We start from the raw sequence: 26,773 nt of genomic DNA, 5'->3' as shown, positions 1-26,773 counted from the left end.
CACGTTATTTACACCAAACTGCGACTGAATATGCGCTCCACCACGCTACGTTTGTGGCACGTATGAGTCGTGTTGGTGGTCTCGTGTTCGTTTACGAGCGCTATACGCTTCTCAATTTGCGCCTTGCCTAATACAAAAGGAAACAAAAACTTTGATTATAGAAGTTTACAGTGTATCATACATGAAGTAACATAAAATCCGGGTTGCCAGCACATGTCAAACAATTCGTACTTCAAAACACCCCTGCCGGAATCGATCAAACATAGCCCTATCAAAAATGTTGTCGCGAGCGAGCACTGTTCGACTAGCGCTTAAATCGATCGATTTTTGATACTGCGACCGTGGAGTCTTTTCGAGAGCTGATTCTGTTGAAAAGTAGTGTGTGTGCCATTATTTTGTACGCGAAAGATTGTCCCTTCTTGCAAAAAGTAAGTAAAAATTGCGAATTATGGTGTGCTCGATCGGTACGTGGTAAAGTTCAACCATTTCCGGTTTGGGATTTTGAATATTTCGTGCGATAAGCTGGCGTGACGCATTGAGGAGTGTCCAGTCGCCATTTTGACTGCTCCTGGCTGGTTTTTTAGTGTTTCTGAGAGACACGAGCAAAAGTTCTTCAAAGCCGGTGTGGTGCGCTCTCGGTTCCCGTGCATGAATTTTTGTACTTCCCCGAATCCCCGGGTATTTGCTTCGAAAGTGCTTCCGGCGAGTATCGCTTCAGAATAACAGTGATTGCTGCTGGGACCAGCTGGAAAAGGTAGAACTGGATGTGTTCACCTTACATGTGAGTGCGTGTGACGTAAAATTAAGTTGAATTTCTTTTTTTTTTCAATAGCCGTTTCACCCGACAGTGGAAAGAGTACGCATGATTCTCTCAACTATACGGCTGTCGAGCTCCTCATGCTCAATTATTTTTTCTAGATTGTTCCGCTGCTGCCGGGGGCACATTTTGAATTGCATGAAATATCGTCAATCCGTCCTGAATTCATTGAAATCATCGGCCCCTTAGTAATACATTAGTTGTTTGAGTGCCCTTGAAATATGCTGCAGTATCCTTTCGGATGTGTGCACATGATTTAAAGTAATGAGACGTATCTTTCCAGAGTTATATCCTAGAGCTGCGTTATTATTACCGCACTCTAGATAAGGGAGGGCTGCGAGCCTTGATATGCTTATTAATCGATTGTTTCCGATACAGCAAGGATGAGGGCGTGGTTAATGGCAAACCGATAATTAGTGATACCCGGTTGATAGCTTCCAAAACTGCTGCGCACACAACAGCAAGGCAAGTCTGCGACCTTGGCTTCACACGGACATCGTCGTATCAACAGAATTTGTCATCGTTCTCATGTTTTTTTTCCGACAGCTGCAGAATAATCCGACCGAATGCCGTATGCAGATGTCGAATCTCTAGTTGATTGAAAGCGGTGTTAATCCACGGTCATTTTGCCGCTTGAATATCCGCTCCGCTGAGTGGCTCAAATGCTACAACTACATTGGAGAGAGATTTCGATTGATGAAACCTACACAGCAAAGTCGTATTGACAGCATCTTATTTTCTATGCGTAGAGGCGTAGCGTACATATTTAAATATAAACCTGCGGTTTATGACACGACAAGAATCCAAGCAGCAACGTAATCGTAATAATCGTAAAACATGACATTCAGCATGAACATCGCGATGAGGAAGCGGCGACCGATTTACGTCCATATAGATAACAACTGCCAGTGGGATTAATCCCAATCTGCCATTTTAGAGACGATGACAGCAAGTTAGCTATCAAAACGTGTTCGGTGTAAATTTATTGCGTTCACAAAGTTGTATACACAATACCTTCGCACGGAGTGATGAATTGGGGAGTCGTCGGGAGAGAAAACATGGCTTCAATGTCATTTTGATAACACTCCCAGACATGCTTGCTTGCGGTGCGAGATAAAATGTGCTGTGGGCCAGGTACCGGAGTGTTTCGTCTTCGCAGATGGGCTAACATAATTGGTTCGGTTTCTTTACGCTGTTTTCGCCTTATCACAATCTGATTGGGAGTCATTGATGGGTCGCGCTGTGAGATAAAAAGCTGGAATGTGGAAATTTCCAGCTCGTTTTGTGCGTTTTTCAGTTGTGCATTTCTTGAATACATTACAATTGAACGAAAATACTACCCATCAGAGTCAGTCCATACGGAGCAGTTACGCAACCATATACCCGAGAGCGTCGTAAGCAAAACGCGTGATGTCATCGGATATGAAAACATCAGCCGCTTGCGCTTGTTTTCGCCGCTCGTATGTTATTATACATCATCTTCCATTTATGCATATCTCGATGTTTAGAAGGGAAGTAATTTAACGATTTGCTTATTTGATATCAGCGAACAAAAAACCAAATATCGCAGCTGGATATGATGTATTGAAATTCTATGATGGATTTATTTTCGGTAATCCTATTTTTGCGATCTTTCCCAATATTCTAAAATGATATTTTTTTGGATAAAAGATAACATATAAACAAATGGGCTTTTTCTGTTTCGATGCGATGTATAACTTTATAAGACAGTCTTTTACGCCAGGTGGCACCACTAGATAATACGTTGTGTTACAGTGATGGCGAAAATAATAAATACATTGAAAGTCAGGGTTGCCAACTATAATTTTAAAAAATCAGGAAAAATGAAAATAAAAATCAGGATAGCTCATAATGGATTGTCTGAAAAGTTAATGTCGATTTTTGGGATAACAAAAACATAATTTTTAATCAATTAATTTAATTTTATATCCATAGTTTTGTTTCACAATCATTCGTCATCTTTCACACGGCTTAGCCCATTACTGCCCAGGTGTACAAGAACTTGATCCAAATGGCATGAAACTTTGGATCTAGGTTTGTCCCGAAACGGGGGGAAAACGCAATATTTTGGTTTGGAGTTCTTTGGAAGTTGAGACATCTGACGTATGAAATTTCATACGCTGAGCCGATACAGTATCAAAAATGGAAATCATTTGAATATCGAGCAAAACGGTTTTATTTCATAAAATTCAGCTTCAGCAACCATTTTTATGCTTTATTAGCACTTTTGTGTACTGTCGTTCTACGCATAATTGTCTCACGGTTCATAGGGATTGTATAGAACATAGTGCAGTTATACGTAGAACGGCAGTGTATCGGATTTAGTATCATTGAGTATGGTACCGGAAAAAGCACTCCGAAGGACACTTCAAGTAAATATACGTCGTACATCGGTTGCAATACGCACACCTTCGTTGGGTACCAGTTGGATTCGTATTAATGAAATGATTTATTCCGTCAAACCTAACTTCCGATGACTTCGAGTGTTTAGGCTTGATCTGCATGAGCTCGATCCTTGCTGGATTTTTGTCACTTGGAAGTCCTTCATAGATAGCTCTGACGAAATTAATCAAAGGTCTATTTCCATGATTCTTTCTGTAGATATGCCAAAGATTGACAACCCCACCGTTCAGCACAAATCGGAAAGAGGGCCAATAATAAAAAAATAAGTACAGCTTTTTTAATTTTTTTTATAAATTCGTTTATTTTTACAGGCTCAGTTACATAAGTTTAAAGGAGCCGAAATCTCAAATATATTTTTAAAACTATATATATGAACAATTTTCTTAAATCTATGGTTAGTAATGTGGGAAACCGATTACTCGCGGTGGACTCGAGATTAGAAACATATATTTGGGACATGTAATCAAGGTCTAACCGAGTCAACACATCTCTCACCGGCACATTGGGCTGCCTTCCTCTAGCCCGAAGGAAGCTCTCTAAATTCGATCTGGCAACAAGATACACCTCACACGACCAAACAACGTGTTAGGATAAAGTACAGCTTTGCGTCTAGAGAATTTAACTTAATGTAAGATATATACAAGTGCGAAACGGAGAACTATCATGACAAAAAACTTTGACATGGAAACCAGTATATTTATTACGAACAATGTAAAGAAAAATCAAGATATATTGAGTGTTCGTCAGGATATCGGGGAGCGTGCTAAAGTCTGGGAAATCCTAAAAAATCAGGACGGTTGGCATCTCTGCTGATAGTGTAAATCATTTTTTCTCCATATTTGCGTACTGTTCTTAGTTGCCGGATGCCATGATATTATATCATAACGAACTGCGGAAACTCGATTCAATAGGGAATCGGGACAAAGTCGGAATTTATCTGAATTAGTGATTTCAAAAGTTTTTTTTGTGGGAATTAGTGTTTATTATAAAATTATAAAAAATAAAATCAACCTTTATTTCTGTACATAAGTTACCTCTTATGTTAAAAAAATTACTCTCAATATTTCGTGGCATGACCTTCGTTTCCTAGAATCATTTTCAATTTTCGTGGAACGCTTGCCACCAGTTTTTTACAAGTAGAACTTGGAATAGCATACCACGCTGCTAAATCTAAAGACTATGCGGACCAACCAACGGATTTATATTTTCGTTTGCGAAGCATCTTCAAGTTTTCTTCAATACTGTGTGTTCGGGATCGTTGTCCTGTGACATGTTCTCATCGGCATACGGGAGCATCACGTTGCGTAAAATATCCTCATGGTTATTTATTGTCATGTCATGTTGGCTACAACACTGAAATCAATGATGCCGTTTACAGAGAGTTATTCGTCTGAGAAATTTGTACAAATGTGCGCGTAAAGCCTGTATTTATTATATTCGCCATCAATGACAGGTAAGAAAAGTTGTCGTTTATCAACTCGATAACTGCTCAATGTTTCTTCGTGGGATTATAAAAATTCAACAAAAATACAGTACAAAAAAACAGACGAAATTGAAGTTCAGCAGCAAACAGAATAAAAGAATAAGATCAGCATGTTTAAACTATGTTCACGAAACAGATCATGCTTAGTAAACAGGATAAAATATGCAATTCATTGTTTTTATTCATGAACTGTGTTCGGCATGTGATTATCAAGAGTTTTACGTGTGATTACGGAAAATGCAATACCACGTCTACTGTACGTTGAAATGCTCAGTAGATTTCATTAAATCGAGCACAGAATCTGAATAAATTTCAAGTGCAGAAGTTGATCAAACTTCCAATCAGAAAACCTTTTTTTCAACGAACCCTGGAGGACGCTTTGAATCGTGTTCCCAGAAAAATGGCCATTTTAGTGACATTTTCCATTCAGCATGAAACAACATCACGCTTTTCAATATTTCTGTGGACATTCATCAAACCGTTATTTGTTTAATTCAAAAGGTTGGACTAAACCCGTATCAACAGAAGTAACACTAAATTGAAGCCTTTGGTTGTGCACATGTTTCATGTTGAGCAACAGTAGGGAAAGTGTGGGCAATGCGGACAGCGGGGGTAATATGGACAGGTGATTGATTTGTATAGTCACATTTTGAATTCAAAATTTCTGTTAATGAGAACGCCTTCTACATGTTATTCCATAATATTTAAAACACTCTATGACAATAAATACTGATCAAAAGGGGAATAGGGAAGCAAAAACCGAAAATCATTCATGATTCCGTGTGTAGATGTAATTTTAGCGGCTTCGATATTGGGCATTTTAGGTGGTTTAATATCAAAATTCAATTCTCTGATGGTTATATTTGGGTTTGTGAGTTAACAAAGAAGCGATATTAGGTATGTACGGAAAAATAAATTCATTCGTAAGTGGAAAATTTAAATTATTGAAATAAAACGGGTAAAACGGACAGTTATCTCATGTAAATAAATCTTTGTTTGTTGAAAGTGAAAAGTGAAAACATCACATTAAAACACATAGTTAAGTTAATACATATATATAGTTCACAAAAAAAAATTAAAACATGTTTATTTTGCATAATCTTGAATGTACCACAGCTTTTTCAAGGAGAAATAATTCCGACCAGTACGACACTCATGCCCAAATTTAATACGACGGCAAAGGGTGAAAGTTTATTGTTCACTATCAAATGTGTAAATCTCAATAGATGTCGTCAATATACCTCTGCATCTCGATATGATTTGGATTTAATGTGGTCTTATTGTTTGGTCCATCACTATACGCAATTCCTTCAAATAACATAATGACAAATGTCGCTTAAAAATCAAGAGTTTTTGATGAGTCGTTTTCCAAAGGATTTTTTTTTTTTAAATGGCATCTGTGCCGACCCTGACACTCTTGCCGCAGTTCCTGCCCTGCCGCTGCATGCTAGAACGATGGCCTTAGCAAATCAGCCCTGATTCGCGGTTAGGAAATGAATGATGTTTTCGGAAAGCAACAGCCAAATTTATTTCATTCGATCACAAAAATCGGCTCACAATAGGATTCTTTTCTTGTATTTTTGCTTGTATGTAGTGGAAATCAGGGTAAAACCGACACCCCCTGACTTTTCTAGTTAGAAGTATTTTTTTCCGAATCACCCTTCAGCTGCGGAAGTCGTTTTACTGTCAAAACAAACAACAAAACAGGATCGGTTAGCAAATGGTCACGTGTCTTGAAGTCGTCTTCAGGACATCTCTTGAAACGTGTTCCTGGTACAAGAGGGTTCACTGTGATTTCAAACTCTGAAAATATCATTGGATTCAATGTTGGCAACACTTCAAAACAGTTACTTAGTATACCGATTAGAAACTATTCAGAAAAAAGTGCATGATAAGTTTGCTATGTGTTCAAAATAATGAACAACGAATCCACAGGACAACGGAGTAAGAATGAAATAGGTAGAAACCAGATCTAACCCTATTCTCCAACGTTCCCTGCTTCCAGAAGTTTGCGAAGTGAAGGACTTTCGAATGTATGAAAGTCCTTCAAAGATATTCTCATCGAATCCTATGATAAAAAAGGAGGATGTTTAGCGAGCGATCGTCTAGAGCGGGACATGTATTGGTTAACTGTCATCAGTAGGGTCGCCAAAAAGAATTTTTAAAAATCAAAAAGAATGTATAGAAATCAAACAGAAATCAGCATAGCTCGGTGAGTTTAGCTTCCAGAGTGATAAGTAATTGGGATCAAGAGAAGATTGTAAAAATCTATTGCTAGAGTTTTTCGCCAATAAGAACCAAGACCTCTATGATAGAGACATTATCAGAATGACACTTATGAGACGCGACGCGAGACAAGACATAATACTTGTTGTTCTTACTTAAACGAACTAAAATTCACCTTGTGTCTACCGGTTTCGGGCGCGAAGCTGCCCATGTACGGGACAATGTCCGATAACGTTTTCCCCAACCTAATATATGGACAAATGATTGAGTCAGGACAACGTCAATGTTATAAAACATCATGCTATTATTTTCATTCAAATCATAAAGATTTGAAATTGCTATTGAGCATGCAAATTTGGAGGCTTTTTTTTCATGCCAACTTCAAAGTTCGAGCCATCGAGGGCGATACAGCGATTTAAGCGATCTCGCAACTTTTCGATACCATTTTTATAGTACTCTTTCGGTTTTTCCTCAAAATAGGCCTCAGTTTCGGTAACACTTCATTTTCGGTCTTTAATTTCTTGCCAGCTCTTCAGGTCTGCGAACAGAAAATAGTCGCTAGGGGCCAGATCTGGAGAATACGGTGGATGCGGAAGCAATTCGAAGCCCAATTCATGCAATTTTGCCATCAATACACGAAATTCGGATGTTTCCTTTTTTTCACAATATCAAAAGTTGCTTCACTCTCAATGCTGTAACTCACGAACCAATCGATCGATTGCTTTCAAATTTTGACACGTATCCATTGAAAGATGGTGCTTTGTGATAGTCAAGTAGATTTTTGCAAGAGGCGCCATCTAGTCGTCAACCTTATGAACTTTTCAACCAAACTGTTACTCGTCCGACATTGTCCCCGAAACTTGGAAAACAATTAAATGACGACGTTGAAGTCCAAATCACTGAAAAAAACTGTAAGCATTCTGAGAAACAACCTTCACAAGTAATACAGAGATTGTAAAAAGCAGGAGTTAAAGATGACAAAATGTGTATTTATAACAAACAAACACTCGTTTCGTTTTGACTAATCTTTGTATAAATAAAATTGTTCTATTTTTCCACAAGATTTTGCTACGTAATAAGTGATTCGCCCAACGATATTCAACTAAACCTGCCTGGAACATTTCCATCATCAAAAGCATTCAAGCGCTCAATGCTCAAAAAAAAGGGTTTCCCTCAGTCCCACCGTCACGCCTATTCTCGGAAAACATCTTCCGAAATTTGGCAAAAGTCGCAGCAGGGAATAAGCATTCACCCCGTGCTAACGTACCTAACGAGGTTCAGCTGGTTATTTCAGGTTTTTGCAGCAGCAGCAACAACAACAACAAAACATACAATTTTTGGGTTGGTTCATCGTAAGCTTCAAAAGAGAAAATGCACTTGACAACAGTCGACGAGTCTCCTTTTTTTGCAACCAAATGCTCTGGGAAGAACGAATATGTTTTTCCAGAAAATCGGGCAGTTTTCCTTCTCTCATGCCACAGTTTTCCCACGGATTCCCTGCCTCCTTCCTTCTCGCATTGGAAAACTATATTCCATCGACGAGAGGTTCGTCTTCATCATTAGCGCGCCGCCAGAGCATGCGTCGTTTGTGGTCACCGAAGCGAACTTGTTTTTTTTCTTGTTACTGCTCCTGTTCTTATCATATCATGCATAGCAGCTTTCCATGGCTACGCGCAATTTACCTCGCTTCATTACCACCATCCTATCTCTTGGTTATCAATATTATCATAATCATCGGCTAAATCGTTTGTGATGAATTGACGACGACATTGTGGTTTGGTATTTAAATTAACCCAAGTTGTCATGTTTTCCTCTTCACTCCCGCTGTATGGTATGATCTGATACAGCTGCTGCTGCTGCAGCAGCAGACACAGGGAGAAGCAGGAAAGCCGTTGTCGTTGGAAGGGACGGACAACCGGTACAGGGGGACAGGTTCATCGGATGCGCCTGCGCACGTGTTCGTCGTCATCATTGCCGACGACGGCTGCTGCTGCTGCTGGCTAGCTAGATGGCTGGTTCTGCTCTTGTGAACGTCTTTGTGCTTTCTCTCTTCAGCTCTGTCGGTGTGTCAGTGAGCTTCCGGAAGGCATACTGCTACAACAGTTCTAAATTTTACTCAGTTCGTTTTAAATTTTTTATCGGGAATGTTCACATTTTTGTAGTTATAGATAGAAATGTTTAAACCGTTTGTCTTTAAATAAGCGAAACAGAAAGAGCGGAAAGTGCGGATAAAAGTCACTTCTGTGCAAAACGGGGAAAAACGGAAAGATTCGCAAAAGATAAATGAGAATTTTAACTTCTACACAGAAGTAGAGCCGACAGAAAAAAAAACTGTTCTATTGGAAGAAGCAAAAAGACGGATTACCAGTGATACTACGAGAGCTGTGAAAATTAACAGAATTTTATTAGCTAATAACCAATTTTAAAATAAGGTAAATTTCGTCTGCCGCAATGCTGAGAAGAAAACTTTCCTACAGGGCACAATCCATCCCGGTTGGGGTGCCATCTTTCTTTTCTGTTTTACTTCGATGCCAGCGTCCAATCTTTCCCGTTGATTGGTTTTCTATGCTCGCTCCGCATAGGGACAAATGCCTTCCGATATGTTTTTCTGTGTTTTTTTATTGCCCGTTGAAAATGTATTGCTCATTTTTTATTTCGAATTCTATATATATTTTCTTATTCATTTTTTTCCTTTCCATTCTCGATTCTGCGTGTTTTTGCCAGTGCCTTTGTGATGCTGCTCCGTGAGCGCGCGCCATCTCTTCCCTCTCATGATGGTGGTGGCGGAGACGACGGGTTTGTGAAATGAATCTCTTCCCGTCTCTGTGACCACCTCACACAGTAGCATTTATTCACGTCCTCATGGCTGGCTAGCTCTCTCCTGAATTTGGTTCGGTCCATGTTTTATGGGCTGCTGCCTGCCCCGAGTTTTAAAGGGTATGCATCTAGTGAACATATTGTTTGTGATAGCGAAAAATATTTTATCCTTTCCAGAGATGGGGGAGATGAATGGGTTTAGTGTCGTCGGTATCGGCAATCACAGAAAAGGCAGCGGCGACGATGACGTTTGCGTCTAGAGAGATAAATCTGTCAACACAGCGGACGATCAGTCGGATAAACTATTTACAGTAATGTCTTGTTTGTATCACTCGATTTTATCATTGAAAATGTTCCGTTTATATCAAATTTGGCCAGGTGTAAGAGGGAGTAGTACAGTATTTTATTTCGTCAATCGTTGTAGTTTCATTTAAAAGAAATCGGGGATACACCCTTTGTGGAAAAAAAGCTTTTGCGAATCGTTCGTGATCAGGCCCAAAAAATCCTCCACAACATGTATTCGAGGTCTATAGGAAGCGACCACTTCTATGTCAAGACTTACATAATCGGAGCCCCCGGAAGTCACAAGTCACAGAAGATTATAATCTGTTTTACTTTACGAAGAATCTATAAATGATTCACTTGCAGGCTCAGATGTTTGTACGTAATTTTGAAGTATCTGCGTTGTTCAAGTTCAGTAGTGCCTTTACCCTTTAACGGGTCGTGAGAATTAGGCATGCAATCAACGCAAACTAGAATACAACGACATGTTTACATGCTAAAATACACAAAACTATTTTTTTCAATACGCAAAACAATTAAAAACATTGGGAAAAATGGTGGCAATATAGTTGCAATCGCCCGGTTAGCATAAAATGTTGATGGCAATATAGATGCCACCTGTCCGTCTAGCGGTAAACACTTGATGATAAAAATGTTTTTTATGTATATGAATTTTTGATGTTAGTTTCAACAAAAACAACTGATAAAACACATGGTCAGACTCAGCAGGTCCTAAACAGTTTATATGCATTGAAAACTTCAACAAATTGACTGTTTTTAAATGACTTTTCGGGAAATTTGCTCTTGCTGGTCTAAATTGGGAGATGTTAACACGAAATTAATAGTTTTTTTTTATTTTTTCGCGCTCAAAAAAATCAGGCTTGTTGCTAGATATCAGAACTAATTACCAAATAAGGCTAGAAGTGATAATTTATTGAGAAAACAATAAAATTGTTGGTGGCAATATAGTTGCCACTACTCGTAGAAAGGGCAATTTTGAAATAATTTCGACATTTGGAAGCTTAAAACTAAAATATTTTTGGACAATGGATAGTTTATTTTTCAAAATATTGAAACATTGCATTGACTCATTCGGAGATAAAAATGCTATGTCAACACTGACAAAACCAGGTAACCTTCATGCCGTTTCTGATACTTCTAAACTAAGTCCATAGATCTTTCCGGATTATTTTTAAGTGAGTGGGAGGCTTATGTTCTTTTGTTTTTGGTCATGGCGTTCACATTTTCTGTCTACTGGTGTTCACGATCTTATAGATGGATAGTTTCATGATTTCCGTATTGATAAGCATAGTTTTCATGCTGAAATATGGCCTTGCCAGACTATTCCGCGGATAATCGGAGTTTTACTATACAACCTAAAGACGTTTTATTAATATGGTTGATTTATTTAATATGGGATGATTTCTCTGATGTTAAATTAATGAACCAGTCCATGCCAAACCGATATAGTAATTCTCAGATTTTCGTCAAAATTGGTAGTTTTTTTCATTATCGCAAAACATTTGGATTTTATTTTTTTATGTTTTCATTAGGGTGTCCATTTCCATTTTAGGGTGTTCCGGAAAATCATGTTTTCCCCTTTTCTCTAAGATTTACCTTTTTCAAAAGACTAGCTCATTGACTTCAATTTAATATGTCGATCATCTAAATCGTCCAGTAGTTTAAAAGTAATGAATTTTTGGAAGAAAGACGAAAACATGATTTTTCGAACTACAGGTCGGAATCGATTATATATAGACTCGGTTATATGTGATTCAATTATATACAATTTCGGACTCAATTATATACAGTTTGGAAAAAAATATTTTTTTTTATTTTTCAAAAATGACTTGTTTCAAGAAAAAATGTAACCTTTCAACGTTAAGGTGTAATTTAAATGGCTATTACTTGTACAGTGGAGTAAAATAATGATTTTTGAAGATTTTGCTTGAATTTTCGCCAAGAATTGTTTATATAGATATGCAGCCAAATTATGAAAGATAGAAGTTGAGTTCAAAGAACAAATTGTAGGGCGGTTAGAGAGCTTCAATTCACTTGATAGAAAAAGTCTAGTTTAATATAAATTTTTAAGTTTTTCTTTCCAAAATTTCATTAAAATCGACTAATTTGCATGTTACACTACTATATCCTGTACTAAATTTTCTCATCTTTGAAATGAAAGCAACAGAATTGTATTCCGTAGCGTACTTTGTAATGTAGAGCCAGTTTGAGGCAACAAAGTCCGAAACAAAATAAAAAGTTCAATAACTCTGTCATTGTTGAAATTCGAACATATGCGTAGAAGGATTTTTTAATCAAATTTCATCGTCTATCACTTCCTGAGATAATTTGTATAAATTTATTTTTTTTCATGTGAGAAAGGTGTTTTCTGACTTTAACCCTTTCAGGACCATAAGGTTACGGTACCTTATTAAATCAATTTAGCTATATGTTATGAATCAATAGGCACCCTAAAAACATAATTTATACTAAAAATTCAAAAAACTTTTACCTTTTTTTTTGTTAAATTTATGGCACAAATATGTCCCTATGGTCGCTATTATGTATTGCCAGTAAAAATAATAAAAAGGTACATTCCGAAATATTAAAATAAAAAAATAATTTACAATGGTTACGTGAATATTTAATTAATCCATGATTTTTGCTTGGGACATCGGCGTCCCCGTGGTCGTGAAAGGGTTAAGGGGATGAATCAAAAATCAAATTCCTCTTTTATATTCAAAAAACAAAAAATACATGTAAAAAAACGAATAAACAAATTTTTTTTTTGACTCGATTATATACAGTGAAAAGAAATCAAAAACTGTATATAATCGAGTCCGCGCTGTATCTGTTAATTTAAAAAAAGCAAAAGCAAATACAGGGTGTCAACTACCCTGTCAGGGAATTCAAATAATGTCAGGGAACATCAGGGAATCCTGTCATCAATCTGGGAAAAATAAAATTCGAAATTAAAATGTTGAGTATTGCAGTAATTTTGATAACACCAAAAGCTGAGAAGTCTAGGGCGTGATAAAATGAGCTTTATGATGATGTTTGGCTTTGTACTGAATTCTAAATCAGAGCTCGATGAAACTTTGTAAGTTATGAAATTTGTCGTTGGTTTCGACGAGTCTTTGAACAAGACTACAAAGAGACTGCAGATGGATCTGAATGTCAGATTTTGGGATAAAGAAGAGATGGAGGTGGTAAATCGTTACATGACATCAATGTTCTTGGAACGTTCTTATGCTTGGGAGCTTATGCTTGCATGTCTTACAGACTTTAAAGAAGTCTAGGAATTCTCTATTAGAACAAATAAGAAAAATATATTGTTGCATAAAGTACAAGATCAGTGTACTTTCTTGCTGTGGTGTCTGAGAGCAAACAAACGACCGCAAAGTGTTAATGCCGAATGTTTTTAGAAAACATTCGTGAGGAAATGGTTGTGCTATGCTACAGGTTTATGATGGTATGCTTTACTTTGGGAGGGTAGCATCAATAAAAATGTAGAGCTAGTTAATTCAATGAGCTCGAAATTCTCATTCTCTATCTAGAATAGAAGATAAGGAAAGTTGAAAGAAAGACGATTTTGCATTAAATGAGTTAATTAATGAGCAAGTTCCAGAAGCAAAATCTCTGGAGGTGAAACGAAGAAAAACGCACAAAAAGCAGCCGAAAGATTGCAAAAAAAGCATTTCGTTAAAATCGTAACAGTCCCATGAAACTGATCCGAATCAAAATGAAAATGACTCACTCTGTACTAGTTTTTAAGGGTCCTTCAAGATAACTTTAATTAGTGAATTCATGTTTTAATCTTTAACGACACTTCTCAGTTGTCGTTTAACTGAATTGAAAATTACAAACAATTCATTTATTGCAAGATCGACAGACGTTCTCAAATTTCATAGCTTAAGCTAACTAAATGTTTAAAGAACTATAGCTAATGTATTAGTAGAGAATTTGATTATTGGTATACATCTGAATTCTAAAAAATTACTGAAAAATCAGGAAATATGTATCAGAGAATTTTTTTTTGGTTTTGAGTCGACACCCTGAAATAGGTGTGGTGTAGTTAATAAATACGAAACTTCTTTGTCAAACTTGTTTCTGATTCCTGATCCTCAGACTCAAATAGTGGTATCGGAACCTGAAGGAGAAAGAATGCGTCACTTTGTTCCATGTTATCGGGATAGAGAATGGGCAACTAGAAACGAGTGGAGATACTGTTACGTTACTGCACTTGGATAATTGGACACATGTCTTTCGAACGATTCGAGGGACTTATGCGTACTAATGATGCAGGATAACAAACGGATTATTTGTGAAGGTTCAAATTCCATCATTGACGACTACCAATCTTCCGGTTAATCGCACATGAAACTATAATATCGGAAACTCTCCCAATGCGCCAGGACAAGAACTAACCGAAGAACTTGAGCGCCAAACTGCCACAAATTTGCGTCTAGCTCGTGTCAGGACCATGGGTACATGGAGCAAACAGTTTGGGGGAAAATTATGGCACTCCAGTTGCGGCACAATATCGTCGAAAATGTACTGCCCAAGAAATCGGAAAATCTCCGTTATTTTCTCAGTGCATCCATTCTCGCTCTCAATCGGTACGGCATGTCTCCCCCCTCAATCGCTCTCACGCTGTGTCGCTCGGTGAAAATTGGACACATTCCAAAAGGCTGAATCAGTTATTCGAACGAAAAGAGGAGACAGAAGTAATATGTGCGGATCGGTTGGATACAACAAGAACATTTTATTGATTTTCTTCGTCATCACGCCACGAAGCGTGGTGGCAGTCGCAGGAATGGCGCATCGGGGCAGCGAAAGAGCCTGGCACCAGTATTAAATCAGAAAATTCCGTAACCATTTGTCTAGCTGCCAGTTTTGCTACACTCTCTGTGCAAAGCACGTTTACCGTTGTGTACACACACGCTGGTGACGATCTCCAGCGTTCCGGGGTATATAGGAGTTGCACCTAAAAGCCATATAGAATCGGATACGGTTCGAGTGCATCGATCTTACTTATATCCTTGCTCAAATCGTCCTCCATCAGTAAACTCTCTGTCGGTTCTCTTCCCAACTCGCTCACTTGATCTGACTCTCGCTCTTACATAGAGCCTGACGAATTCGCGTACGGTCGGAATCGGACCGACGCAAAGACATACCACACATTGTATGCCAGCCAGCTGGAACATAACCGAAAAAAGAACAGTCGTCTCCAGTCGGTGCTGCTGCATCTGTTCTTCCTGCACTGGAGGAACGTCTCGAAAGAAGGAAGAGTGGTGTCCAGTGAGAGGAATCCTGCCCTCGTTTGGGAAGTGATACGGTCGGTCGCATTTAAAAATAATTAGTGACACAAAAGAGACTAACTTTGTGGCATTTAGAAAAAGCACATTTTGTTGCGCGAATTACGTCACACCAGGGTATCACGTTTCTGCTGTTGACTCATGTGAGTTCTTCGTGGTCGACATTGCGCTTAGTCACCACCGTCATTTAATGTTGTGGCCTGTCGCTGTTTTTTTTGCTCGTGCGTATGTGTTTAACTGTATTACATTGTGAAAATAAAAATAAGTTGTGAAATGTTGCTACGATATCAATCAAACTTTAGTGATTTGCCCCGCCCTGTAGACAGCATTGGAAGATTTTCCGAGCTCACGTGCTCAACTCCAGCAGCATCCCATTATTCGCAAACAATTGTTCCACAGAGGAAATTCCTAGTGACGACTCGCATAGTCGACTACTTTTGCCATATTATTACCGTGCCACCGAAGGCCTATTGAATCACCCCTCGCCGAGAACTGCGCTATAAATGTTGTCTTCTCAATCTGATCTATCCGCAAACAACACTTGGTCTATTTTCAAGCCGAAGCCAGCGCCCCATCACCACCTCATAATAACACCAGACCCCCCCTCTCTCTATATGTTCTCTTTTTCTCTACACAGGGGTCAACTATCGATTTTTTGCATCATAGTTTGAGTGCTGCAGAACCTTGAAGTCGGACCGTCTCGGGCTCTCGGAAAACTTCGATTATAGTCCGTTTTTTTCTACTCTAACCAGCAGAGCGTCTCGCTTAATCACAAAACAGCAGCAAAATGTCTACCGTCGACAAGGAGGAGTTGGTACAGAAGGCCAAACTGGCCGAACAGTCGGAACGGTAAGTGTGTAGCTTCGCCATCAGCGGCAGCAGCAGTTTCATCATAACGCTGCAAAAGAAAATCAGCAAAAACATGACGTCGCTAATTATATTTTTCTCTTTGTTCTTTTTCCTCGATTTTTTTCCTTACACCATTGATGGAACTCCCCGTGTTGCAGATATGACGATATGGCACAAGCGATGAAATCAGTGACAGAAACCGGCGTAGAACTATCAAATGAAGAACGAAACCTGCTGTCTGTCGCCTATAAGAATGTTGTCGGTGCACGAAGGTAGATTATCCAAACCACCGCTCTTCCCCCTTCCCAATTCGATTGTATTGCTGCGCTACGATTATGAAGTTAACTATAAACGTACGTTTTTTTCGTTTGCTATTTTCTCTTCCCATAACTTTGCCGCAGATCGTCATGGCGAGTAATATCGTCCATCGAGCAGAAAACCGAATCCTCCGCCCGCAAACAGCAACTGGCCCGGGAATACAGAGAACGAGTCGAGAAGGAGCTTAGGGAAATCTGTTACGAAGTATTGGTAAGTGTGGAGGCCGTTTTCGAAACAAATTTTACTGCGACCACCGCGGGCCATTTGGGGCGGTGAGTTCACGAAAAAGCCGCTCCGGCAATGACTGATTAGTAGAAACGCGAAAAATATGAGTAGGAAAATCAATTTATAACCCAGTTTCAGCACGCAGGCTTGGAGCGAATAGAAATGGAAATTGCAGATCATTCCCCTTCGAAGGATATTGAAATTCCACGTAAATGTGTTCCATATTCGGTAGGCGGATAGAATTCTAGATGTTTTCGTTGAATAGAATGCTAGCCCCTCGAAACTTCAACGTTTTTGCTGTTAAATATTGAAATTCTATCGAATTTTAACTTTTTTTCCATAAAGTTAAGTTTCATTAAAGTAAATCAGTAAATATTATTGGATAAAAAGTTAATTATCATTTTCTTATAAGAGATTCGCATTTGGCTGCAATGAGTCCAGCTTTGTAAAGTTCTTAGGCACCCATTAAATGGATTTCAACTGCCTTCAAATAGGAAATATAGGTATAAATTTAAAACGTACGAGACTAACACATTTCGACACATTCCTGCGATGTATGCAACCATTCACATTATGCGTCAAATGTCTGAATGGATTGTTCTGAAAAAATTCTCAAAACTTCTTTTTGAATTATTAGGAAAAAACAAATAGAACCCGATTGTATTAAATAATTACTGGTCCCGCGTCGATTGTCTGAAACGTAGGATTAACGAAAAGGCCTCCATAGTTGACGATTGCCGGCTATTGCCTTGGCTTGTCAGCAAGATAGAGTCTTGTCGAAAGCTTATACATATATCTGCAACTAAACTTCGTCGCCAGTAGCCTCTGTATCCGTCCCTTGTGCTTCCTTGCTGACTCCAGAGTATGTTAAATCCACTTCCACCTACGCTCCAAATTTCCGTTTCAATCAACTTGACAAATGTCCGGAGATGTATCGCAGGCATCGATTAGCGAACACCACCTTCAGTTTTTGCGTTGTCTTCGCAGAGACACACCGCGTTCCACAGCCGTACAGTACTACGTATTTGACGTTTGAATTCAATATTTGGATTTTCGTACGTAGTGAGCTTTGGCTTGAGGGCCAAATGTTTCGGAAATCTGAAAAGACTAGAAGTGAGCTTTCCTGGTCTGTGTGGATATTCTGTCTTGGTATCACCATCTGGCGTTAACTGGCTACCGAAATATTGGACGGCTTTCACTTTCTCAGTCTGTTGCCGGATACCGTGAAATTTGTAACTGCGGGTGTCGGTGCTCGATGGCACGCACAAAACTTCCTTTAAAATGCCTCCGAATCGACATACGTTCGATTACTTGATAAGAGAAAACCCTCACGTGTAGTCACGCTGCCTTACCCTACACTTACCGGGAAGCTTGTCCAGGCTGTGGCCGTCTTCTCTAGGCTGTGGCCGTCTTCTCCAGGCTGTGGCCGTCTTCTCGGAAATCTACTCACGAGTTTCGATCTTCCTTTCTTGTGAGTACCACGATCAAAGCTTGATCTTTCCTTTTTTTTTCTTTTCGAAACCAGATTTCTCATATTTATTCAATTTACTCATATTTATTCTGTTCGTTCTGCACCCCGAAAATCGTGTACCCGGGGACGTTACGGAGAGGCCATCAAACTTGTTCTGCATGTCGAGATCGTTCAGTTGCTCCATGATAAAAGGACTCAATGGTAATCCTCGATTCGGTATACCGTCAACAGCTCCAGTTGAGATCTCATCCATCACGATAAAAGTTACGGTTTCATTTACAAATGAAACCTGGATCAGACGAACGAGCTTCCCTAAGACCTTGTGCTCCCGTGGCCGAGTGGTTAGCGTCACACCTAACATGCGTGGGGTTCGGCAATCCTAGAACTCGATGACTCGTCCTAGTATGATCCCGAGCGTAGCTATGTGATCCACACATGATCGGCCGTCACGGAACTCAGCTTGTGTCGGTCATGCGGAGAGAAGCGTCGATTTAGTTACTTTATCTTTAGTTACTTTCAGAGAATTAATTCACAGAGAACATTAGGCGGTATACGCAGCAACATGATGCCGTGCCAATTGTCATACTTGGTATGAATCTTGAAAACTTTCACTGAGATGCTCTACATCCAGTCGGTCGGAAAGTCATGATATCACTGAAAATTTCATGCAACATTTGTCCGATTCCTGGCGCTCTGATGGACTTCGTGGACTTCGAGTTGACGTGGATGATGCGGCGCCTCATCGGTGCCGTACGCTACGAGTTCTATTGGTCATCACTGTTCGAAACTCGGAAGAGCTGATGTTCGAAATGTTCGTCCTAACGCTTGAGCTGATCTGTGCAATCTGTCAATAGCAAACGTGCTCTTGCTTAGGACTTGGCGGCATTCTTTTGTTCGCCCTGACATCATTAAGGCAGCAGCTCCTAATGCCTGTTTTTTTTACGTTGTCAGTTACTCGGTGCGAGTTAAACGTCAAACAAACCGAGAAATGACGAAATTTGACATTTTATTTCTATGTATGGGGTTACTCGCAACCGAACTACTTAAAAGTTTTTTTGTTTTAAACGGGTTCAAGTCGCACTGAGTAACTGACAACGTATAAACCTGGCATTAGTTAGGGAGTTTATCCAACTCTCTCGTTTTGCCTACTAGACTGTTTGACCGCCTTCTTCAGTTAGGCGTATAGTTGGCTGCTTTAAAGCTCGTCTCATTTAATATCTGGACGCACTGTTTATTTTACTGCAGCGTCGACCAGCAGGAGGATCTAGAATGTTTGAACAGCGGTTTGTTTTGAAATGTTTCCTCTATCAGTGCTGAAAAGTTCGTCGCGATTCATTTTATTTCAAAGAAGTTATACTGGATGGAAACTACGAATTAAAAATTAATTTTGGACACCCACTTCGAAAATTCGATGTGGTCAGGTTGGAAAATCGCGAAGTCGTTGTGATTGGCTAAATCGATCGTGTGCAGCGCTCTCAAACATTTCCGTGAGCGGCATACTATCGATTGATAATATAGTAAGCGTATCAGTAGAACTAAGGATCAAAGCTGCATTTGAAGATGTTGTGTTTGATTAGCCCGATCGCAGGGCTGCCGGATTATTATATCACCAAGAAATTCAATGCCAGCCAAAGCGCCGTCAGAAGGATTCGTCTGCGAGAAGTATTTCGATATTTTGGAGCAGATAAGCAACAGGACACTGAGGCAGCATATATTCAAGACACGTGCCCGGAAGTTGTACAAATGAGGTTCTTACGAAGTACGAAGGATGCATCCTCATGGACAACGAAACGTACGTGAAGATGATTCATGGGCAGCTTCCCGGACAAAAGTTCTAGAAGGCAATGGTCGAAGTGATGTCCCTAGCAAGTTTAAATTTTGGTTTTGCCGATAAATTCACAAGAAAGCTTATGATCTGGCAATGTATTTTCAGCTGCGGACAAAAACCCCGATTTTTGTGACGAACAAGACTGGATTTTAAGATGTACAAGCAGAAGTGCCTGTGAAAAACGTATTCTTCCACACATTAAAGCTCACTATAAACCTGTAAAGTTTTGACCTGATTTGGCAAGGTGGCAGCAGAGAAGGACTACAGTGGTATCGAGACAACGGGTTGGATCTCTTCGAAAAGGACATCAATCCACCCAACTGCGATCAAATTCATTCAAGTTCATTACGTTCTATATGGTCCAATTCGTGACCGTGTTTTCATGCTAGAAGCTAAAATGGCGTTTGGAGAAAAAAAAAGTTTCGAGAAAAACGCGTTTGAAGTTAATTGTTATGGCCATACCAGGTTAGAAACCGCATCACTAAAATGAATTCAACTCGGTAAATAATGGGCCTGATGACGAACATCACTGCCACGTACACTTTCACGTCACTTACACTACACTTAATCTTTTTGTGTCTATCATCATTATCACGGACAGCTGCATGTGAAAATGAACTCCGTGAAGTGAAAGTGTTCATTCCCGTTTATAAGAGACATATTGGTTGCATAATGTCGGGTGTTTGAACGTTGTGTCGGTTGCATAATTTCGGACGTTTTAACGTTATGCAGTTAAAATTAATACATCGTATGAGATAATATTCCATTTAATTAATAGTATATTTAAGAACGACAAGTTTGCGATTATACCTCGATGATTAGTTTGCTGAATCAAATGCTGGCTCAAAGATGAGGATGCTTTGCAATGATAGACTCATTTTTTCCTTGTTTGAAACTAATTATCACTTTTTTAATATTCTTTCATTCAAAGTATGTCTTCAAAATAATACCGTTGAAAATATCTATAACGTGAAAAGTTATAACTATCGTCTTGATTCTGGTCTGGTCCGCCAATTGTGAATGTTTGAATTACAAAAAAACTAGCTCTGCAATGTAGGAAAAACTTTACAGTTATTATTTTATATTCAAAAAAATCAACAAATCAATATTATACATAGGCGTAGGACTGCTCATATGCCTTTGTTAATTAGGTTTCTAAATATATTGTTTTATTTTTGTCATAAATTTGGGTTTAGGAAAACCATCTAATGTCGTTCAACATTATACAAACACACCTAGGGTAATGATCTAATTACACGCAAGAATTTTATTCGTTACATTTTCCACTAGGTTCACTGATTCCACTAGTGATGAAAAGGATAGTGATTTGGCCAGTTTCGACACCGGATAGTTGAATATCCGGCGGTCACTTTTACTTCCATTTTTGGAAGAATGTTGGAAGCGAGAAGAATGTTACCACTATGCCAGATCGCCTCCTCAACCATATGGTTGCTTTCCAAAGCCATGAAAAATTATGAAAAAAAAGTTGCTGTTCGATTTTTCGAAAGCTTGGCATAAAACGGGTTAATAAATAAAAAATGAAAATATAGCGGAGAGTAGTAGAAACTCAAGAATCGACAAAGTGGGGCGTGTGTTATGTAAATAGTGTATGAAGCGAATAGCTGTGTAAAAACACATGCGAGATGCTCAGAATTCAAATAGTAGCAATAATCTCAATCAGCAAAATAGTAAATTCTGTTTTCTATGAGTCTCGACTAGTTCAAAGTGATTCTGAATTAGAATCTGAGATCTTTTCATCACAAACCTCGATTAACTGTAGGGTTATTGCGACCTAAAATTTCAATGTTCATGAACATTTTTCAATCATTGTCGATGTAGTCAAACTGTGTTCGGAGGCTTACATTCTGTTCGTCTAACATAAGCCGCTGGGATTACGTATTCAATCAAATGCGTACTGAATATCGAAGGGTTCAATTGCATCTGAGGCACTTTGCATCATGCAAAGAGCAATGTTATCAATCCCTGTTAAGAAAGCAAAGGCAATAGAACTCAGACGACATTAGAGCAATACAATGAAAAAAGAACAAGGTTCTTTGTCGAAGGCAGAGTTTTTTTTTTCAAACAAAGCTCAGTTTCGATGACAAAAGTTATGAAATTACAACACACATCGTCGTATTCGTCAAATTTGACTTGTTCAAGTTCTAATTTTATTTTCGTGCCTGTTTCTATAAATATTTTCTGTTTTCTTTTTTTTAGGGCCTGCTGGACAAATTCTTGATCCCCAAAGCGAGTAATCCAGAAAGTAAGGTATTTTACCTCAAAATGAAGGGCGATTACTACAGATACCTAGCCGAGGTAGCCACAGGAGAAACCCGCAACAGTGAGTATTGCGTTATCTTGCCGCTAGACACAATCCGGTTGTACGACGCGGACATTGGAATCGATAGTGATCAGCCGTTGTATACGTAACCTCGCCAAAAAGTACAGAACTAATAGACGTGTACTACCAGCATATCAACTCTCAGAAACAACTGCTGATCGTTTGACATTTCGCATGGTCTTTATGTTTCACAGCGATACGCCCATAGTATCCAAGCAAAATATATCAACCATGAAAAGAGCACACAAACATACTAATAGTCATTATATCTCTACCACCCGCCTGCCAATTATAGCCGTAGTAGACGATTCCCAAGCCGCTTACCAGGATGCCTTTGAAATTAGTAAAGGCAAAATGCAGCCAACACATCCCATCCGATTGGGTCTCGCGCTCAATTTCTCAGTCTTCTATTACGAGATCCTAAATTCTCCAGATAAAGCCTGCCAGCTGGCGAAACAGGTCACTACGTTATTTTATCTATAGTTTTCCTTAGTCTTCTGCTTTCTTCTTTTGTCGATCAACACGGAAGAAGGAAAGTTAATCTGAATGAAATAAAGTACACATCGCGCAACACTTTGTCAACAATTTACAGAATGCATTCACGCATGGAACAATCTGAATATCGGTTTCAAACTTTGTACACTTCGGTGCGGCCATTCTCCCCAGTTCAGCTCCCTTGTTGAATATACCCTAGTTTCCCCCATAAAACCATGTGCAATTGGTGCTAATCACAATGAACCACAAAATCCTGTTTTCTTTGCTAGAGCTCTATCCCATGTTCTTTATCTCTTTCTTTTTACAATTATAGCTGTGGTTGAGGATTCACAGAAATCGTATCAGGAAGCGTTCGATATTGCGAAATCGAAAATGCAGCCGACACACCCGATTCGGTTAGGTCTCGCACTCAATTTTTCCGTGTTTTATTATGAAATTATTAACTCCCCGGCGAGAGCTTGTCATTTGGCTAAACAGGTTATACATCTCTTCTCTATGTTACTTATCCCCTATTTATAGTGATTTCTCTCAAATGTATCTCGCAATGTTACATTTCGTGGTTTACGATGAAAGCCTAACACAACAATTAACAGCCATGAACCCCTTTCGATTAATCCCTTCTAACAGCTTTTTCGTACCCCTTGTCTCGATGTGTGTTATTTACTAGCATTAAACTAAAAACCTAAGCTTATGAAACATGTTTTCCCTAACCTAAGTATGCGTGAGGAACTTTGGGACTCTGAACCTCAGTCCTGTGATAACAAGTGTATCTCATTTCATTGCTAAGTACCGTGTAGCTTTGAAGCTGATTTCAATCCTGCTTTCAAAATATTTTACCCATATGTTCCAAACCCGAAAACACACTTCTCTCATTCCTCCAACTACAACAAATAACAAATGAGAATATCGCCCGATGGAATGCTGACGATGTTTTAGTTAGAAATAAGTTGAAACTATGATATCCACCAAATTCTTAAAAAATTTGACATGTTGTGTATTTTATTTATTACGATTATTCTTCTCACTTCCGTTGTTTTATTTTTTGCCTATCGAATACTGTTAAATACAGAAAGCTTTTTTTAGTTTTTTTTAGCGAAACAAAATAATAATATTGATTTTACTTCTTTTTTCCGTGCGTTGCGACCATCGTGTCTGCAAACGAACTAAACGAAATCCGAAACCACTTACCCTCCGCACCGCGTTGTGCAAAACAGGCGTTCGATGACGCAATTGCGGAACTGGACACGCTGAACGAGGATTCCTACAAAGACTCCACCCTGATCATGCAGTTGCTGAGGGATAACCTCACCCTGTGGACCTCGGACACTCAAGGGGACGGTGATGAACCACAGGAAGGTGGCGATAATTAACCAAACTAAAATTAATGAGAAACAAAAAAAACACACACACTTAAATATAATAGAAATTCCTTTTGACTAATTAATTAAAAAAGAAAAACAAGACAAAGAAAAAACGCAAAAACAAATGCAAAAATCATTTCTTTAAGAAATCGCTAAACACACTTTGTGAAGTTTGTCTTAAAGGAAAAAGAGAGAAAACAAATACATGTTTGTATGTATGTTCTATTTATCCCCCTCCCCCTATAATTGTTTCCATTTGGGAAACATCCGAAAAGTTTAAGCTTCGTTAATAGATAGTTTCACTACACAGAAAATTGTTATTCTTTTTATTTGTTTTATTTTTCACATGAGCCGCGAAACAACTTAGTCGCTTGTAATTTACCAGATATGAACAAAGCATTAGAAAATGGGATTCATTTTTGGCAGTCTCGCGCAGTCAGACAGCAGAGCAGCACATTTACGGTGTGCGAAAAAAAATCTGGAACACGTTTTCAGCAGTGTGTTCGTCTTTTTTTTTGAAAATAATTTTCTGGAATTTCTCGACTTTTTAAAATGTTCACTTCGAAACATACGTTCCACAAAACATAATATAAACCGAATTGTATTATTCTAACGCCCCTGTGTCCCCCTTTATACGAAGAATAAACTAAGTCAAGGAGAAGGAAGAGAAAAACTTCTATAAGTGTATACCATCCCCCCCCATTTGAAGTCTTTGTGATTCACTCTGGAACGCATGCGCACCTTTTAGGACGGCGAACGTGCGTTCTGCGTTTTCCCAACTTTTTACCAATGAAGAAGAGATACTCTTAACTGTATTTGCCAACAATTTAACAGCATTGTCTTTTTACGCATTCATCAAAGAGAAAACAATTTAAAACGGAAGAAGAACTACTACGATACCGCCGAATTAAGAACTCACGAGATAGACGGCGGAAGTAGGAAACCATTAATCAAGAGGAAGAACAGAACATCTAACATCGTTCTACGTAAAAATCAACATCATATGGAAATTATTACTCTAAAAAACAGCAGGAGAACACATAACGCGCATAATGTAAGAATTAAAGTTTTTATTAAAAGGCAGAGAAAAAAAATCGAAAAACATCAATTTTTGTGAGGAAACATGGCTAAGAATGCTACCTACACATTCTGTGGAGAATTGTAACAAGAATTTTTTAATTTATGGCGTTCACAAGAAATACACACTCACGATTTTTCATGTATTATAACAACAAACAACTATGGAAAACAGCTAAATAAAAGCAGGAACAACATTAACTGTGTCCACAATAACTGAAGAAAAAATAATTCTTGTCAAACCGAGTTTTCCTTCAACCTTCCATCCGACAGAAACGGGCGGCGGCACCGGATTGGCCTCTGTAATGTTGTGTAACAATGCGAATGTCCTTTATGTGTTGTATTCCGTATGAAAATCGAGACGATGCCTTTTGCTTGTGAACGGTTCTCACGTTTTTTTCTACTTCGGGAGCTCCGAAACGGATGCGGCCAGTGATTTCCAGCCACAGAACGGAATGCCATATTATACAAAACATAAGAACATTTATTCACCTGGTGAGAGTGAATGTAGTCAATTGGCAACTATATTGCTTCGCAGAATTTATCTTAATGCAGCAAAACCGATTTCGGTTAGGTGACTTGCTGGTTGTTGCAGGAACAGAAGAAAAAATCGCCGCAGCAGAGCAAGTAGAGGAAATGTTAACAAACCTATTGTATAGTTCCTCAAGTGCAGCAAAGCATGTTGCAAGTTATTTATTTACAATTTTAATGGTCATTCGTTGTTCGCTTTATTTTATACTTAGAAACTACTTCATTCGCGCTGAAAACACAACGAGAGCGCCACAACAATTCTCATTTGAGTGAACTCTTCGGATAAAGACCGTGTTCAAGAAAAAGTTGTCCATGTTTCGAAAAGTTGAAATACTGCTAAACAAAATATAGAGGAACCCAAATAACATTATATTTACATAAACATTGCTACTGTTATAATTGGAGCCAGCAGTTTTGATTTTCATTGCATTATACGCAAGCGTTTTGAGAAGCTAAAAGACGACTGAGAAGGAGAAACATCAGCAAATTTGAAGCAAATGAAGATCGGTAAAACTTTCGAAGAACCAGCAGTAAATGTAATGAACACACACACAAAATAAATGAGAAAAAGAATCAAAAATACTCATCTTCGTTTTTTGGTAAATATCGCTGTTTCCATTCATTGGTTGTACCGTATTAAGCAAAAGAAGGTATTGTAAATTAAACCGCTCTGATCTGAGAGTAAAAATCTTGAATAAAGAAACAAAAAACCGACATCTACTACTCGTTACGTTCCGAATTGGCTGCTGCAGGCTAGAGGAGGTGGTGAGTATTGTTGAGTCTTCAATATAGATATTGTTACATTTGATTTTACTGGTATCATTGTTGTGCACCAAGGACTCACGCCATGTCTGAACTTTTTGTCATCTTTAAAAAATAATGTGGGTTTGTTTTGGTTTTGATTTCACGA

At 38.7% G+C, this 26,773-nt stretch overlaps 1 protein-coding gene across 5 annotated transcripts; it reads left to right on the top strand.

Moving 5' to 3' along the window:
- The first annotated feature begins 278 nt into the window (after positions 1 to 278).
- On the top strand, positions 279 to 26,577 carry LOC129765208 (14-3-3 protein zeta). Of its 5 annotated transcripts, none has more exons than XM_055765253.1 (7): positions 279 to 428; positions 16,005 to 16,216; positions 16,375 to 16,488; positions 16,618 to 16,744; positions 22,276 to 22,399; positions 23,208 to 23,371; positions 24,109 to 26,577. In XM_055765253.1, exons 2-7 carry the CDS (start codon positions 16,155 to 16,157, stop codon positions 24,262 to 24,264), a joined length of 747 nt encoding a protein of 248 aa, XP_055621228.1. In that variant the 5' UTR covers positions 279 to 428; positions 16,005 to 16,154; the 3' UTR covers positions 24,265 to 26,577. The 5 variants fall into 5 exon arrangements, with proteins under 5 accessions (XP_055621228.1, XP_055621227.1, XP_055621232.1 ...); XM_055765252.1 differs by lacking the exon at positions 23,208 to 23,371 and adding an exon at positions 22,695 to 22,858; XM_055765257.1 differs by lacking the exons at positions 279 to 428; positions 23,208 to 23,371 and adding exons at positions 758 to 781; positions 22,695 to 22,858.
- The last annotated feature ends 196 nt before the right edge of the window (positions 26,578 to 26,773 follow it).

The sequence above is a fragment of the Toxorhynchites rutilus genome, chromosome 2, assembly GCF_029784135.1.
Source record: "Toxorhynchites rutilus septentrionalis strain SRP chromosome 2, ASM2978413v1, whole genome shotgun sequence".
In the NCBI taxonomy this organism is placed as follows: domain Eukaryota; kingdom Metazoa; phylum Arthropoda; class Insecta; order Diptera; family Culicidae; genus Toxorhynchites; species Toxorhynchites rutilus.
Note: the sequence above shows the minus strand (reverse complement) of the source record. Positions and strands in the feature narration are given on the sequence as shown.

Bases quoted from the DNA above. Each gene is read 5' to 3' on its own strand.
- LOC129765208 (XM_055765253.1), top strand. From the start codon at position 16,155: ATGTCTACCGTCGACAAGGAGGAGTTGGTACAGAAGGCCAAACTGGCC. The intron at 16,489-16,617 runs GTAGATTATCCA...ACTTTGCCGCAG, and splicing joins AATGTTGTCGGTGCACGAAG to ATCGTCATGGCGAGTAATAT. The intron at 16,745-22,275 runs GTAAGTGTGGAG...TCTTTTTTTTAG, and splicing joins AAATCTGTTACGAAGTATTG to GGCCTGCTGGACAAATTCTT.